Source organism: Cicer arietinum, chromosome 7 (genome assembly GCF_000331145.2).
Source record: "Cicer arietinum cultivar CDC Frontier isolate Library 1 chromosome 7, Cicar.CDCFrontier_v2.0, whole genome shotgun sequence".
NCBI classification, from domain to species: domain Eukaryota; kingdom Viridiplantae; phylum Streptophyta; class Magnoliopsida; order Fabales; family Fabaceae; genus Cicer; species Cicer arietinum.
In genome coordinates this window covers 4197211-4210472 of record NC_021166.2, presented here as the reverse complement: position 1 = coordinate 4210472, position 13262 = coordinate 4197211, and the positions used below count along the sequence as shown (strand labels likewise).

The window sequence follows — 13262 nt, the reverse complement described above, 5'->3', positions numbered from 1 at the left end:
CAATGTATTCTCACCAAAATTAAAAATTAAAACTTTTTGCGAAACTCAAATGTACATGGTGATTTATGCAAATCCAAACACACATTCATTTTAGGTTAAATTCAAATCAAAATTTATAATAATTAAAATAATTAAATAAATAAATACATGTACTCCTACATTTACCAACAAATAAAACTTAAGCACGTGAAAGTTGGTGAGGAAAGAGGAGCGAAAGTGAAGTGATTAGTCAAATGGACGGTATAAAGTTAATTAAAAAGTTAGATTAGTGTAAAAAAAACATGATATAGACACATAAATACTAATTAAAGTGAAAAAGCTAAAATCAATCTTGACAGAGTGTACAAAGTCAATGTTCTTCTCGACTTAGAATTTTGCTAGTTGTACTTCACTTTTAAAGTACCAAATCCACTAATCCCCATGAAACAAAAAAGAAAATAGAAAGAAAAAAAATTAAAGTTTTACTTGTATCATGTCATCATATCAATATTAATATTATTTCTTATGAAAAAAAATCAATATTATTTACATTTCAAAATTATTTTATTCCCCTGCCTATACTATTCTTGGTGCATAAATTAATATCCCATTATATATAGTAGCTAAGTTCATAATCCTCTCATTTCTTCCCTTCTTCATATCCTTCACATACTCTTGCTAGAATTTTTCTCTCTTTCTTGCTATATATATATAATACCAACTTCTTAACACACAAAATATATACACACATATATATATAGTTCTTCATGTTCAATACTATAACTTAAGGGGGAAAAAGAGGAAACATATATTTAGAAACCAAACTTAGTGTTGAGTTTTTTTACATTAACTAAGAGAAAACAATATGGTGTTGGCTTCACCAAAACCAATTAGGAGTGAAAGGATTTTACAAAGTGATGTTATTCCAATAGTGGACCTTAAAGGTGAAAGGTGTGAGGTAATAAAACAAATTGTGAAAGCAAGTGAAGAGTATGGTTTTTTCAAGGTGATAAATCATGGTATAAATGATGAAATTATAGACAAAATGGAAGAGGCAGGGTTTAGTTTCTTTGCAAAACCAATGAGTCAAAAGAAACAAGCTTCACCTGCCTATGGTTGTAATAACATAGGATTTAATGGTGACATTGGTGAGGTTGAGTACCTTCTTCTCAATGCTAACACTTCCTCCATTGCTCAGATATCCAAAACTATATCCATTGATGATCCACATTCAAACTTTAGGTATGTCTTGATAACTATATATTAATTCTCTCTTCCTACTTTTGAGTTGTAGTTATAAATTTATATTAAAAAAATAAAAGCTAATTTTTGATAGAATTAATTGTTTTTTTCTTCTAATAATATCTTTAACTATTTATTATCTAATTTTACTTATTTTTCTATTTACATAAATAATTAAGATAAAAAAATAGTTAATGTTGGATTGAACATTGAAAACGATAACTAAATGACTAGAAATAAAAAAAATTCAACTTTTTAAGACTTTTGACCATACGTAGTAAAAATAAATCGATGATTGAGATTTCACCGTAGAAAATTTTCACCAAGGAAAATCTATTGTCAAATTTTTAATAAAAACGACAACTACAAAATAGCAGATCAAATAATTACTAAAAGTTTTTATATTTCGTTTCTTTATAAACAAATTAATTGTTAGTTAAGTTAATATTTTTATTTTTACTAAAATTTGAATTCTAGTACTTTAACTCATTTACAGCTTTTTTAGGATTTCTATCTCATTATTCTTCTCTTTACCATTTATTGCATGGCATGATTTGGTAAACCATCCCTTTCTCTCATTGTTGATGTAAGAGCCTCTGAATCTTAAGAAGTGGGAGGCATAAAGAGGGAAAGGGAAATAATTAGTTAGTGGAAATATATAAGTAGTTTTTCCTTATATATAAGTAACACATCACTACGCGAAAAATGGTATTTTACAGCGCTTTTTTTAAGCGTGTTAGTTGATTATTATTAAAATTTCAAATGGCATTTAAATATTAATCCACAATACAACATGTATAACAATATAAGAGTATATAAGTAACACATTTATGTTTATATAAAGACGATATATTTCATCTTGTTATAGACCATGCTATAGAAGGTTATAGATAAATATATAAATATACCCGTGAGTGGTGACTATCTTAGTTCATTAAACAATTTAAACGTTTTGTTTTGGAACTACTAGTACTAGTACCTTCTCATCTATGAGTTGTATCTCTGGCCACCAAAGAACAGAGAGAATGATGTTTCATAGTTTCATAATTTCAAGTTTCAATGTTTTTCCTCTCTATAATGAACAAAGTAATAAATCTGGTCCAATTGCATTCATTAAAATATGATATTTTTCATTTTATTTGTTTATTTCTACCTATTAACATTGTCAACATTTAATAATAACATATTAGTTATATTCAATTACTTACATTTTATTTAAATCATTAATAATATTGATGTGTCAATGTCTAATGTCTGGTATTGTTTGTTAGATGCTGAGGAACATGTTAAATTAATAACTAATAAATATTTAATAATAGTAGATAATAAATTTATTAGAATAAATAAGTGAAGTTTAATAATACTTTTTGAACTGTAAAGAATGACAACTCCAATGTGGAGGGTCTAATTATATTAAGGTTTGAAGCATGACATAACAACATATTGAGTAAAAGATGAAAAAAAAATTATATATAAGAAGGCAATGCAGTGAGTAGTGAAGGGTGTGAGACAGAGGCAGAGTAGTAGTAGTAATAGTGACAGTGTGAATTAAAACTTGAGTTTGAGTTGAAAACAACAAGACACAACACTATTGATATAACAACATGTTTCCTTTTTTTGACAATGAGCTGTTAATGTTGTTATGTTACATAATTAATTAAACTGCTGAGAACAATACAAACAGGTATAAGGTGAGTTCATACACAGAAGCAGTGAAAGAGTTGGCATGTGAGATATTAGAGTTAATGGCAGAGGGTTTGGGGGTCCCTGATACAAAGGTATTCAGCAGTTTGATAAGAGATATTGATAGTGACTCAGTTCTTAGGCTCAATCACTATCCACCTACACTTACTGTTAAGGACAACAATTCTACCTCTAATAATAAAGTTGGTTTTGGAGAGCATTCTGACCCTCAGATCTTGACCATTCTTAGATCTAATGACGTTCCTGGTCTTCAAATCTCTCCTCAACATGGTCTCTGGATCCCTGTCAACCCTGACCCCTCTGCTTTCTGTCTTAATGTTGGTGATGTCCTTGAGGTATGTTCCTATTCCTACCCTTCTTTTCATATCTTATGTTTTTTTTCTTTCTTTTTATTAATAATTTCATTAATTAAATTGACTAAAAGAACATACATTATTGTATAACTAAATTAATCAGTGGTAAAAGATTACATATTTAAAGACTAAAACTCTGTTTGCTTTTCTTTAGGTGATTTTAACCCCCACACACATTCCTTGATCATTTTGCTTATACCATAATAAAAGGGAGGGTCTCACACTTTCTAGGGGCCTCCTCTCTTTATTTATGTCTATCAACAACACTAGCATCAATTGAAAGGGGAATAATTTTTTTCAGCTTGATAGTAATTGAAGTGAAATGACAAGCATTATTTATTGATCATGTCTATTTAGATATTGAATTTTAGCAATATCAATTTTCTGTTCATAATCTATCAGACAAATGTTCAAGCTATCTTACTATTGTTATTGTTGGGGGACACATCAATTAAAAAACCTTGCCTTATCCTTATCCTATATTTTTACACAATTGAGATAAATTGTGAACATTTTACTTACATATAGATTTTGAATGTTGACATACTTTTCCTAAAATAGGAGCGATACATATTATATAAAATTTTAAGATATATATAAATAAAAATATTTCAACTATTATAATTGACTGATAGTATAAAAATATTTAACATATTTGTTTTGTATATAAATGAATTAAAAGCATTATAATTCTATATTACATAACATGTGGAATAGAATGAGACTTGAGAAATGTGGATGGATTGAATTTATTGAAGAATGGTGGAAAAGGTTGGAACTAATAAAAGGAGGTGATTGATTATCTGTTGTGATTTGCATTACAGGTTATGACAAATGGAAGATTTGTAAGCGTGAGACATAGGGCAATGACAAACTCATACAAATCTAGAATGTCAATGGCATATTTTGGGGCTCCACCTCTAAATGCATGCATTGTTGCTCCACCAATTTTGGTTACACCTCATAGGCCCTCTCTCTTCCGACCATTTAGTTGGGCCGACTACAAAAAAGCCACATATTCACTAAGGCTTGGTGACACAAGAATTCAACTTTTTAGAGCAAACATCTCATGACCATTCATAAAGTTGAGTTTGAGTTTGTAACAATTACTACTAATATTATTATGTGTAAAGTAAGGAAGGACAAGTTGTTGTTGTTCTCCTTTTTATTTATTAATGTTGGTTGGTGTCTTTAGGGACCTAGGAAAAGTTGTATGCTTTTGTTTAGCTAAATGTGTTTTGCATAGGCTGCCATTTTTTACTTGACATGGTAAAGAAAGCTACTTTTCAAGGATGTAAGACTGAGTACTAATAGATATAGATAGATGCATGCTTGCCTGTTATGTTTCTCTTCAATCATCAATCACAATCTTGCCTGACATATACATCTATTCTATTCTTTTCTGGTTTGATTTATTAATGTTGCAAATATATAAGTCAAATTATTATTGTCTAAAAAATGTTAGAAGTTATTTTATGCATACAAGATATGAAAGAATGATATTTGCATTGCAACAAGTTAGTAATTCATAGAGTGACATGATATGTTTATTGATGTTAAAATTGTGATTCAAGTAGATTGTACAAGAATTACATGATGATAACATTTGTTATTGAAATTATTTTTGAGATTTAAATACAAGTACTGATAAGATCAGAAAAATTCTAACAAGAGATTAGATCAGAGATAATATCAGTAAATAATCTAGATAGTATGACTTCTAATTGAAAATTACATAATGTGACTATTTTTGAAGTCAGATAAACAGTGAAGCCACATGGCACATGCAGTTACACAGTAGTAGAAAAACCAGTGGGAGAATAAGCATCTACGTGGAAAGAGTTACCCCCACATAATCAATGATGTTACACAACGAACACAACTATGTTATACAGTACTAGACCCTTGTCACATGACAACCGGTTTCACAGATTAATTCTGAAAAGTGAAGTCCATCCATCATAGTACTATAGTATAGTATATCCAATATTATTGTATTAATTGAATGAGGTGTTCAAAGTTCAACCAATAATAATAATAACTCTACTCCTCCTCCTCTTCTTACAGTGGCACATGTCAGAGAGACTAAAGAAGAAGAATAAGACATGTCATAATTAAACAAGAACCTTTGATCTTGCAGCAAAACGGGAACACTTCCTTCTACTACTACTACCACCACCAGTTTTGTTAAGCATGCAGACACAGTTGTGAAGAATTTCAAAATCCTCTTCCCAAAATAGCAGAGATGCTTTCTCTGGATTCTTTAGAAGCATCTTTGAAGTAAGGAAACCAGCTATTGTCCATGTCTGCGTCAACCTCGATTGCTTCCCAATAAACTTTCCATTTCTAGTATCATAATATTCTGGCCATTTATCTATACAGAGTCTTTTCTCTGCTAAATCAACTGCCTTCTGTGCTAAATCAGACCTACCCATCTTGATGCAGGCTAAAGTGAACTGAGAATTTAAAGACACATTGTCAGCTCATTTACACCAAAGGCCTCATTCATTGATGATAATCAAAGAGCTTCAATTGGCCAAAACCAGGCAGTAATTGCTTCTTGGATTTTGACATTATGAGCATAAGCCAAAAAAAGATTCATATAATAGGCTTCCAAGATTCAATTTCTGAGTTAAAAGGATGGTGGATGCTATAGACCACTTTGATAGATAGTCCATTGTAGACCAATGTTTACAAATCTTCCGAAGTTCTAATGGTAATTTTGGAAATATAAGTTAATGACCTTCCTTGTTCGTGTGTCTAGGACAATGACACGATTGATATCAGTTTAATAAAAGTAAGGGAAAACAAATGTATTCCTCAAAATTCAATTCATCGAACCAACATCAATCTGGTCATTGTCTTAGCCATAAAGACGAGGATGGTCATTAACTTATATTTTCCGAGTGTTGTTGATTGTCTTTAGAGTTTCAGATGACTTTTAAATACTGCTCCACGGTGGACTAATTATCAAGTGGTTCACCACAGAATTTTCCTTAAAAGACATGCATTATCAATGTATTTTGTTTTTCATTGACATCCAATTAGAGTCCACTATTATGTCACATCATCTCACTCTTATTGATTTTTGGTGTAAAACAAATTTATACTAATACACACTAACAAAGAAGGTCTCTTCAACTCTCTTTCTCAGTATAGAAGATATAAATATAAAAGAAAGGCACGTGATATTACAAAAGACAATAATGATAACAACAACCATAATATGGAGATGTTGCACTCACCTCCTTTGAATTATGCTAAAATAATGAATATTCACTTCCCTTATTTGTTTAATCGACACAACCTCCCTCTATTATAGAGGAATGTGTGTAATTCAGAAGTGATTAGACTTTTACAAAATAGAGGGGTGTATCGTGTATGAGTCAATCAAACATACCTCAGGGAGGTAAGTGCAATTTCTATGTAATAATAACATTTAATAATCATAAGGATGATATTGTGCAAACAAATATCAAACTCACCTGCCAGAGAAGTGTTGGCCAAGATCCACCATTGTGATATGACCAAGGGCTGCAATGAGTTAGACAAAGTTATTATTGTAACTTCCAACGATAACAAACAAATATATTGAGTAAGAAAAATTCAACACGCATGACTGTTTATTTTGACGACACGCATGCATGAATAAATAAAATAAAATAAAATATGGCAAGTTATTGGATCATTGACTGTATGACTGTTTATTTTGACGACACGCATGCATGAAACAGTTGTGAATGTTTGCATCAAAAGGGTTGTGATTGTAGAACAAGAAATACTAAGAGTCTTACGTGTTCTTTGGGTCACAGCCAGTGATTATACGCCATTCCTCACCCTCCAACGCAGGATAACATATCTTGAGTGGCATTTGACCTATGATATCATCCCATTTGGCGTCTATTAAATTTAAAATACCCTCGTTCTGTCTTGTTGTACCTAAAGAAGAAACAATGGCCCAAAGGTTTCCGAGCGTGAAAAACCTAAAGTCCATGTGAGCAGGTTGCAGATTGCCGATGAAGTATCCTCCTTCCTCAGATATCCAGTCCACAAGCCATGAAGGAATTTGCTCTGGATAGATGTTAAACTTGTTGACAGCATCAGTTGAATACTCCTCTGTCTTATAGCGATAAATTTCATTAATCTTCTTCATGTCAACCCAATAATACTCTCTCATGTGAAAGGAGAGTGCACTCAGGCGATTACTAACGGCAGCCACCAGATTCCTAGTTGTATCATTGACTATCAGCATCTCACGGGAACAACGTAAAGCTGAGTAAAACAATGTCTGCATATATTCAAATGCAAACTTATTAGCAAAGAAGCATATTTTCAGATAGGCAGGATTCGACATGCAAGAAACATGAAACAGAGGGATGTAATCGAATCAGCGACGAAAAAATGTAAAATCATTTTAGGATGCCGCTAGCTTTAGCTATCACTCTAAGTCTCTCAGACGGTATTGCATTTAATAATTGAATTGGTTCATAATGTTGCAGTACGAAGACAACTAAAGTTTAACCCCGAGACTCATGATCTATATATTCAATTAAGACATGTAATAAGTAGTAATTATTCAGTAAAGCACATTTGCAAAAGCTCTAAAACAGTGAATCTGTCTAAACTTTTACTATGAAAAATGTTGTTGCTCATTTTGGACCCTTGAGTAAGGAAAAACTGATTTTAGAATTATCAATCAGTTATTCTGAAAAGTAATAAAGCTTTTTGAAAAAACAGTGATTCCTGCTCAATGAATCTAACTAAAAGAAGGAGAGGCTGCTCCAATTACAGAGTAGCAGAGCATGTTATTAACCGGAAGAGTTCTCCTTTTGTACTAGTAAAAGGAAAGAGCACAACGATGATTATTTATTGTTAGAAAACGTGGCTCATTGGAAAGAGCAAGAGAGAATCTGGGAGAAAACTGAATTTGGTTTTTGATTAAAAGGAGTAAAGAGGTCTTTACATGTGATTATATCAAGCCTACTTATAGGCATTAACAAACTATTAATTAACTACTAATCTCCCCAAACTACATTTTTAATATCCCCCCACATGTTGGAAGAAGTTCAAAAAACACTTCTAGCATGGGATGTACAATATAATGCAAGTGAAAAAGAACAATTACTATTGAAAATTACAAAGGAACGAGTTGAAATCACATTGACTAATAAAACAAAATTTTGACAATGAAAGTGGTAGCCGTCAAGGTGCATAGTTCCAAAAAGTCTCCAACCAACTTCAAACCCCTTTTTAACTACTTCAAGGAATCAAGCATCTCCACAACACTCACTCCAACAGAATCAACAGCCCCAATATCAAGCGCAACCATCAAAGGCTAAATTAGGCAAGTAAAGCTTAAGCACCTAACAGAGGCCACAAATCAAGGCACCATAAGGTAGATTCTTACATTGGAAGAAATTCTGCTAAAAGCATAAGCGATTAAAAATGGCATAAAAGAGAAAGAGTTGAAACACAGAAACAACTATTCTCAAGTAGATCTCATCTGATCAAGAAACAGAGTTGGATTTGGAGAACAAACAAGGAAGCGAATATAATCACAACAAAACCACAACAAAGGAAAATCAAGGGGAAAAATGAATGCAGTGATCCGTTGGAGTACAACTCATATCGATTTGAAACAAAAAGAAGAAAGCACTAAGATCAAATTTCATTATTGTAACAGAAAATGAAAAAGAAAGAAATAAAAAATTGAGATTGTTTTTTTCTTTTTCTCGAGACAATGAAAAAAGAAAATAATGAATGCAGTAGCAATGTCACCCAAAGTGGATTCCATGACTCCAATACCATGTAAGAAATTATGGCTCAAATGAAAGAGGGAGAGAGAATTGGAAGAAAGCTGAATTTGGTTTTTGATTAAAGTGAGTAAAAAAGTATTTACAAGTGATTACATCAAGCTTGTTTACAAGCACTAACAAACTATTAACTATCTACTAATCTCCAACTAATATATTTCTAATGATTATCTACTAATATCCAACTAACTATATAAACATTGATAGTCAGCTTACTTGGATCTCAAGAGGGTGACCGTGAATTCCCATCCTTCTATCAATCATGCAAGAACCATCAGTGACAAGTAGAGAAGGAAACATGTCAAATCCATCGGTTAGACACAACTTAAGGATCAGTCTAATGCCCGTCTGGACATCCACTCTCTCTTGCAATGAATAGTCACCCGTCAATTTCCCATATGCTCTCAACAATATAATCCACCACAATCCTGATAACAACAGTTTTTCACATAAGATTTAAAATGTTGGCCTCGAGCTAGATATTAAATTGAGAAGTTATTTGAAGAAAATTTCAAAAAGCAAAATGATAGTAACACTCTCCTCGGAAAAGAAGATGACATAATAATGACAGTGCAATAACTTCTCATGTGATAGAACTGTGTCTTAGCTTCCACAAAAAACGAATAATTACCCGAATCAACAGGGGCAACACGGCCTATAGCCGATTCACCAAAATCAGGATCTGAAACTTCCTCAAATGCGTCATTGCTTCCATCAAGAGGGACAGTTCTAACTTTGAAGCTCGCTGGCATCAACCCTTGCCCTGGACTGTAGCAGTCAACAGTCTTCTCCCAACTCTGGTGAATATAAACAAATATTAAATGAAGAATGAGTGTACTGAGTACCATAATAGTTTCACCAACATCATTTGTTGAAACTCCCTGAATAAAATACACCTTCCCTCCCACTAATTGGGTATGCGTTTTGTTTGAGATATACTTTAGCGAAACTTAGCAAGTAGCCGTTAATCGGGACTTTCTTCCTTAGGGTATGTAGGAACCCAAGAATTGGATTCCTAAGAAAGATACTTTCATTGAGAACTAGGAGCGAAATCTCTCCTCCAAGGGTTTCTACTTCACAATAGAGACTGTTCTCTATTCAACAAATGTTTATAGTATTCAATTATCTCTCTCTAACTCCCTAACCTCCCTATTTATAAAAGTAGCCTTATAACAACCCAAACTAACTAACTCATTAACTAACTATTATTATTACCCAACTACTAATCTAAGTCCAAACATGGTATGTTTGGATTAAGGGTTTTTGAGGGATAAGTTAATATTTTGGTATATATTTGAGATTTAAAAAAAAATGAAAGAATAACATGATAGAAGATTATATATAACTTCAATCACACTTAATTTATTTTTGGAAACATTTTATAGCTTCTTTAATTAAAAAAAGAAAGATAACCCCCCTCTTCTCCAAAATCCTTCGTCTAAACATACATATCATTAAGTTCGTATGAAATGATGATATGGATTCATAGGTTGAAAACATTTATATATTTCAACAGTGGCATCTATCGTAGGACAATTCAAAATCATGCTTTATAGTTCTTTCGTTACACATTGAAAAAACAATCCAGCCTTAAAATCCATTGAAATGTCCAAGTATCAACATCTTTCATTTATTATGTGGTAACAAAACTAAATCGATCATCTACATAGATTAATAGATGTAAATTTACAGTGCTGACAGAATCAAGTATCTCTAACAGTTTCTAAATGTGCAACAAGGGCATTTATTTTCAAATCTTCGAATAAAATTTTACACATACTTCATGAGAAACTATTTTGTAGAAGAACATGTAGTAACAAAACTAATTGAGTTGCTGGAGCCATAAAATACCTGCAATTGCAATGTGTGAAGTAGAAAATTCTTGACAATATCCTCTTCACCATTGAGCAGAAAGGCAAGTGCGGACGGAACAAAATCACGGATAAAGACTTGATCATAATTCAGAGGTTGTTTTTCCGCAGAATCGTTAGCAGCAACGGTCCCAACTGGATTCCCACAATAAGTAACAACAGCACCTCGAAGCAACTTCCAAGCTTCTTTTTCAATCTCAGAAAGCTCCCTCTCAGCTTTATTCTCACTCAAATCATTCAAATTATCATCTAAATTTACATTTGACCCATCAGGGACTTCCTCCAATTTACCTTGATCGGTCTCAATTCCTTCAAACACCAAGGGATTCTTCGCAATCAAACCGCTTTGAATATAAATATTCTCAAAGCTTTTGTCATTAACATTAGAATCAACCGACGTAGATTCGTTTCTAAAATCCGAAGCTACATTTGGGATCAATGATACAACCCTAGGCCTAACACTACCAATATTGACACAAAAACTAGTGCTAAAATTCCTAGATTGAGCCCAATTTGAATCGATAACGCTAAAATCTCTCCGATTCAAACTAGTCACATCATGTATGTACCCTACAATCTTAGTATTATTACTACATTTATAGTATCTATGGCTATGGATTGAGCTGTGATAGCATGATCTAGACAAGATTCCCATAATTGTTGAATCAGTAAACTTAATTGGAGAAAACCCAGAAATGATTCTACAACAGGGTTTCATGGTAGAAATTCCAATATAGCTACCAGTAGTCATGTGTATATATATGATCAAATCAAATAACAACAATCCAGAAAATTAAAAAAAAATTGTTCTACTAAAAATCAAGACTTTTATCTAATTCTATGTCAACTAAATAATAATAATAAAAAACTAATAATAGATCTTAAAAGGGATTATTCTAACTCTAAGTTCTAAGTTGAAATTGGAATGGAAATTTGGAATGATGCAGTGATACTTACAGGTTGAGGAAATCATAAATAGAATGAAATGGGTTGAATTAGAGAATGAAAGGTGTTTGATAATTGAGATGAGAATGAAATTTTGAACAGTGAAAAATCAAAATGCCATTTTATAAGCTCTGAGATTAGAAAGGAAAGTTCTCAGACACGGTGAAGAATGGTATAATTACTTTACTGCCCCTTCACGTGAAAGTTGTGTATTTTTGGTAATCACTGTTTTTACCATAATAGCCTTATGACTCAGCTGAATCGTGCCTATATTCTGGTTCACTGAATCAAGTCAATAACTGTAACAGCAATTATTAAAAAAAAAAAATCCTAAAAAGTGTTTGAAAAATCAGACAAAACACAAACAAGATAAGGATTTTAATTGGCATTTGGCACCCTTCTTTTCGAGTTCCGGTTTAGTGCACAGATCCATGTTATAATTTTTTAATTTATTTATACAAATCCTTTGTAGAGTGTTTAGATGTGGTAATTGAAAATTTTAGAAAAACTAAAAATTCCGTTTAAATATTTTGATAAAATTCATTTTATTTTAAAATTTTATTATTTGGAAATAGAATTTTTTTTTTTAAATTGAGCTATTTTAATAAATTTTAAAATTTTTGGACAAAAGTGAAAATTATATTTAGACTAAAACTTAAATTTTGTAAAGGTTGAGGGACTATTTTGCAATTTTAAGAACTAAATTTACAAAAATTGAAATTTTTTAGATCAGTTTACAAAATAAAAATAAAGATAAAAACTAACATGCAAATTTTGAAACATATAGGGTTAAAATTGTATAAAATAAAGAAATAATTTGAAATTTTTGAATTTATATAAAGTAAAGAAATAATTTGAAATTTTTGAATTTTAAATAGTATTTAAAATTTTCTAAATTTAGTTTGGACAAAATATCTCTTGAAAATTTTTCATTTTAAAAATTCTCCAAACTTAATATTCAAAAAAGATAATCAGTTTAAAAAATTTGAATTTCTCTAAAAAAAAAATAGATTTCCTAAAAAAAATGTCACTCTTATACAACTTTGATTATAGACCTTATATAATAAATTTATTTAGACGTTAATACACTAAAATTTTAATAATAAAAATTAGTTTATTTAGACGTTAATACACTACCATTTTATATAATTGATATTTTTATTTAAAAGTTGTCATTTTTTTTATATTTTTAAATTAAAAATAACGATTTAACATATGTTAAATGATGTAGTATATGATTTTATGATACATAATTATTTAGATATATTAATTGTTTATATTTTATTAATTAAATTATAAAAAAATTAAAATTAAAAGTTAAATTTTCAAAAAATTTTATTGTGATTTTATATGTA

At 31.0% G+C, this 13262-nt stretch overlaps 2 protein-coding genes across 2 annotated transcripts; one reads left to right on the top strand and one right to left on the bottom strand.

The window, feature by feature from the left end:
• Positions 1-572: 572 nt before the first annotated feature.
• Positions 573-4657, top strand: LOC101491391 (gibberellin 2-beta-dioxygenase 2). Its single transcript, XM_004508053.4, has 3 exons — positions 573-1221; positions 2906-3260; positions 4103-4657. Exons 1-3 carry the CDS (start codon positions 845-847, stop codon positions 4349-4351), a joined length of 981 nt encoding a protein of 326 aa, XP_004508110.1. The 5' UTR covers positions 573-844; the 3' UTR covers positions 4352-4657.
• A 308-nt stretch (positions 4658-4965) lies between these two features.
• LOC101491074 (alkaline/neutral invertase A, mitochondrial) lies at positions 4966-12043 on the bottom strand. Its single transcript, XM_004508052.4, has 6 exons — positions 10943-12043; positions 9723-9888; positions 9308-9519; positions 7073-7566; positions 6764-6812; positions 4966-5734 (listed from the first exon to the last, which is right to left on the bottom strand). Exons 1-6 carry the CDS (start codon positions 11711-11713, stop codon positions 5393-5395), a joined length of 2034 nt encoding a protein of 677 aa, XP_004508109.1. The 5' UTR covers positions 11714-12043; the 3' UTR covers positions 4966-5392.
• Between the last annotated feature and the right edge of the window lie 1219 nt (positions 12044-13262).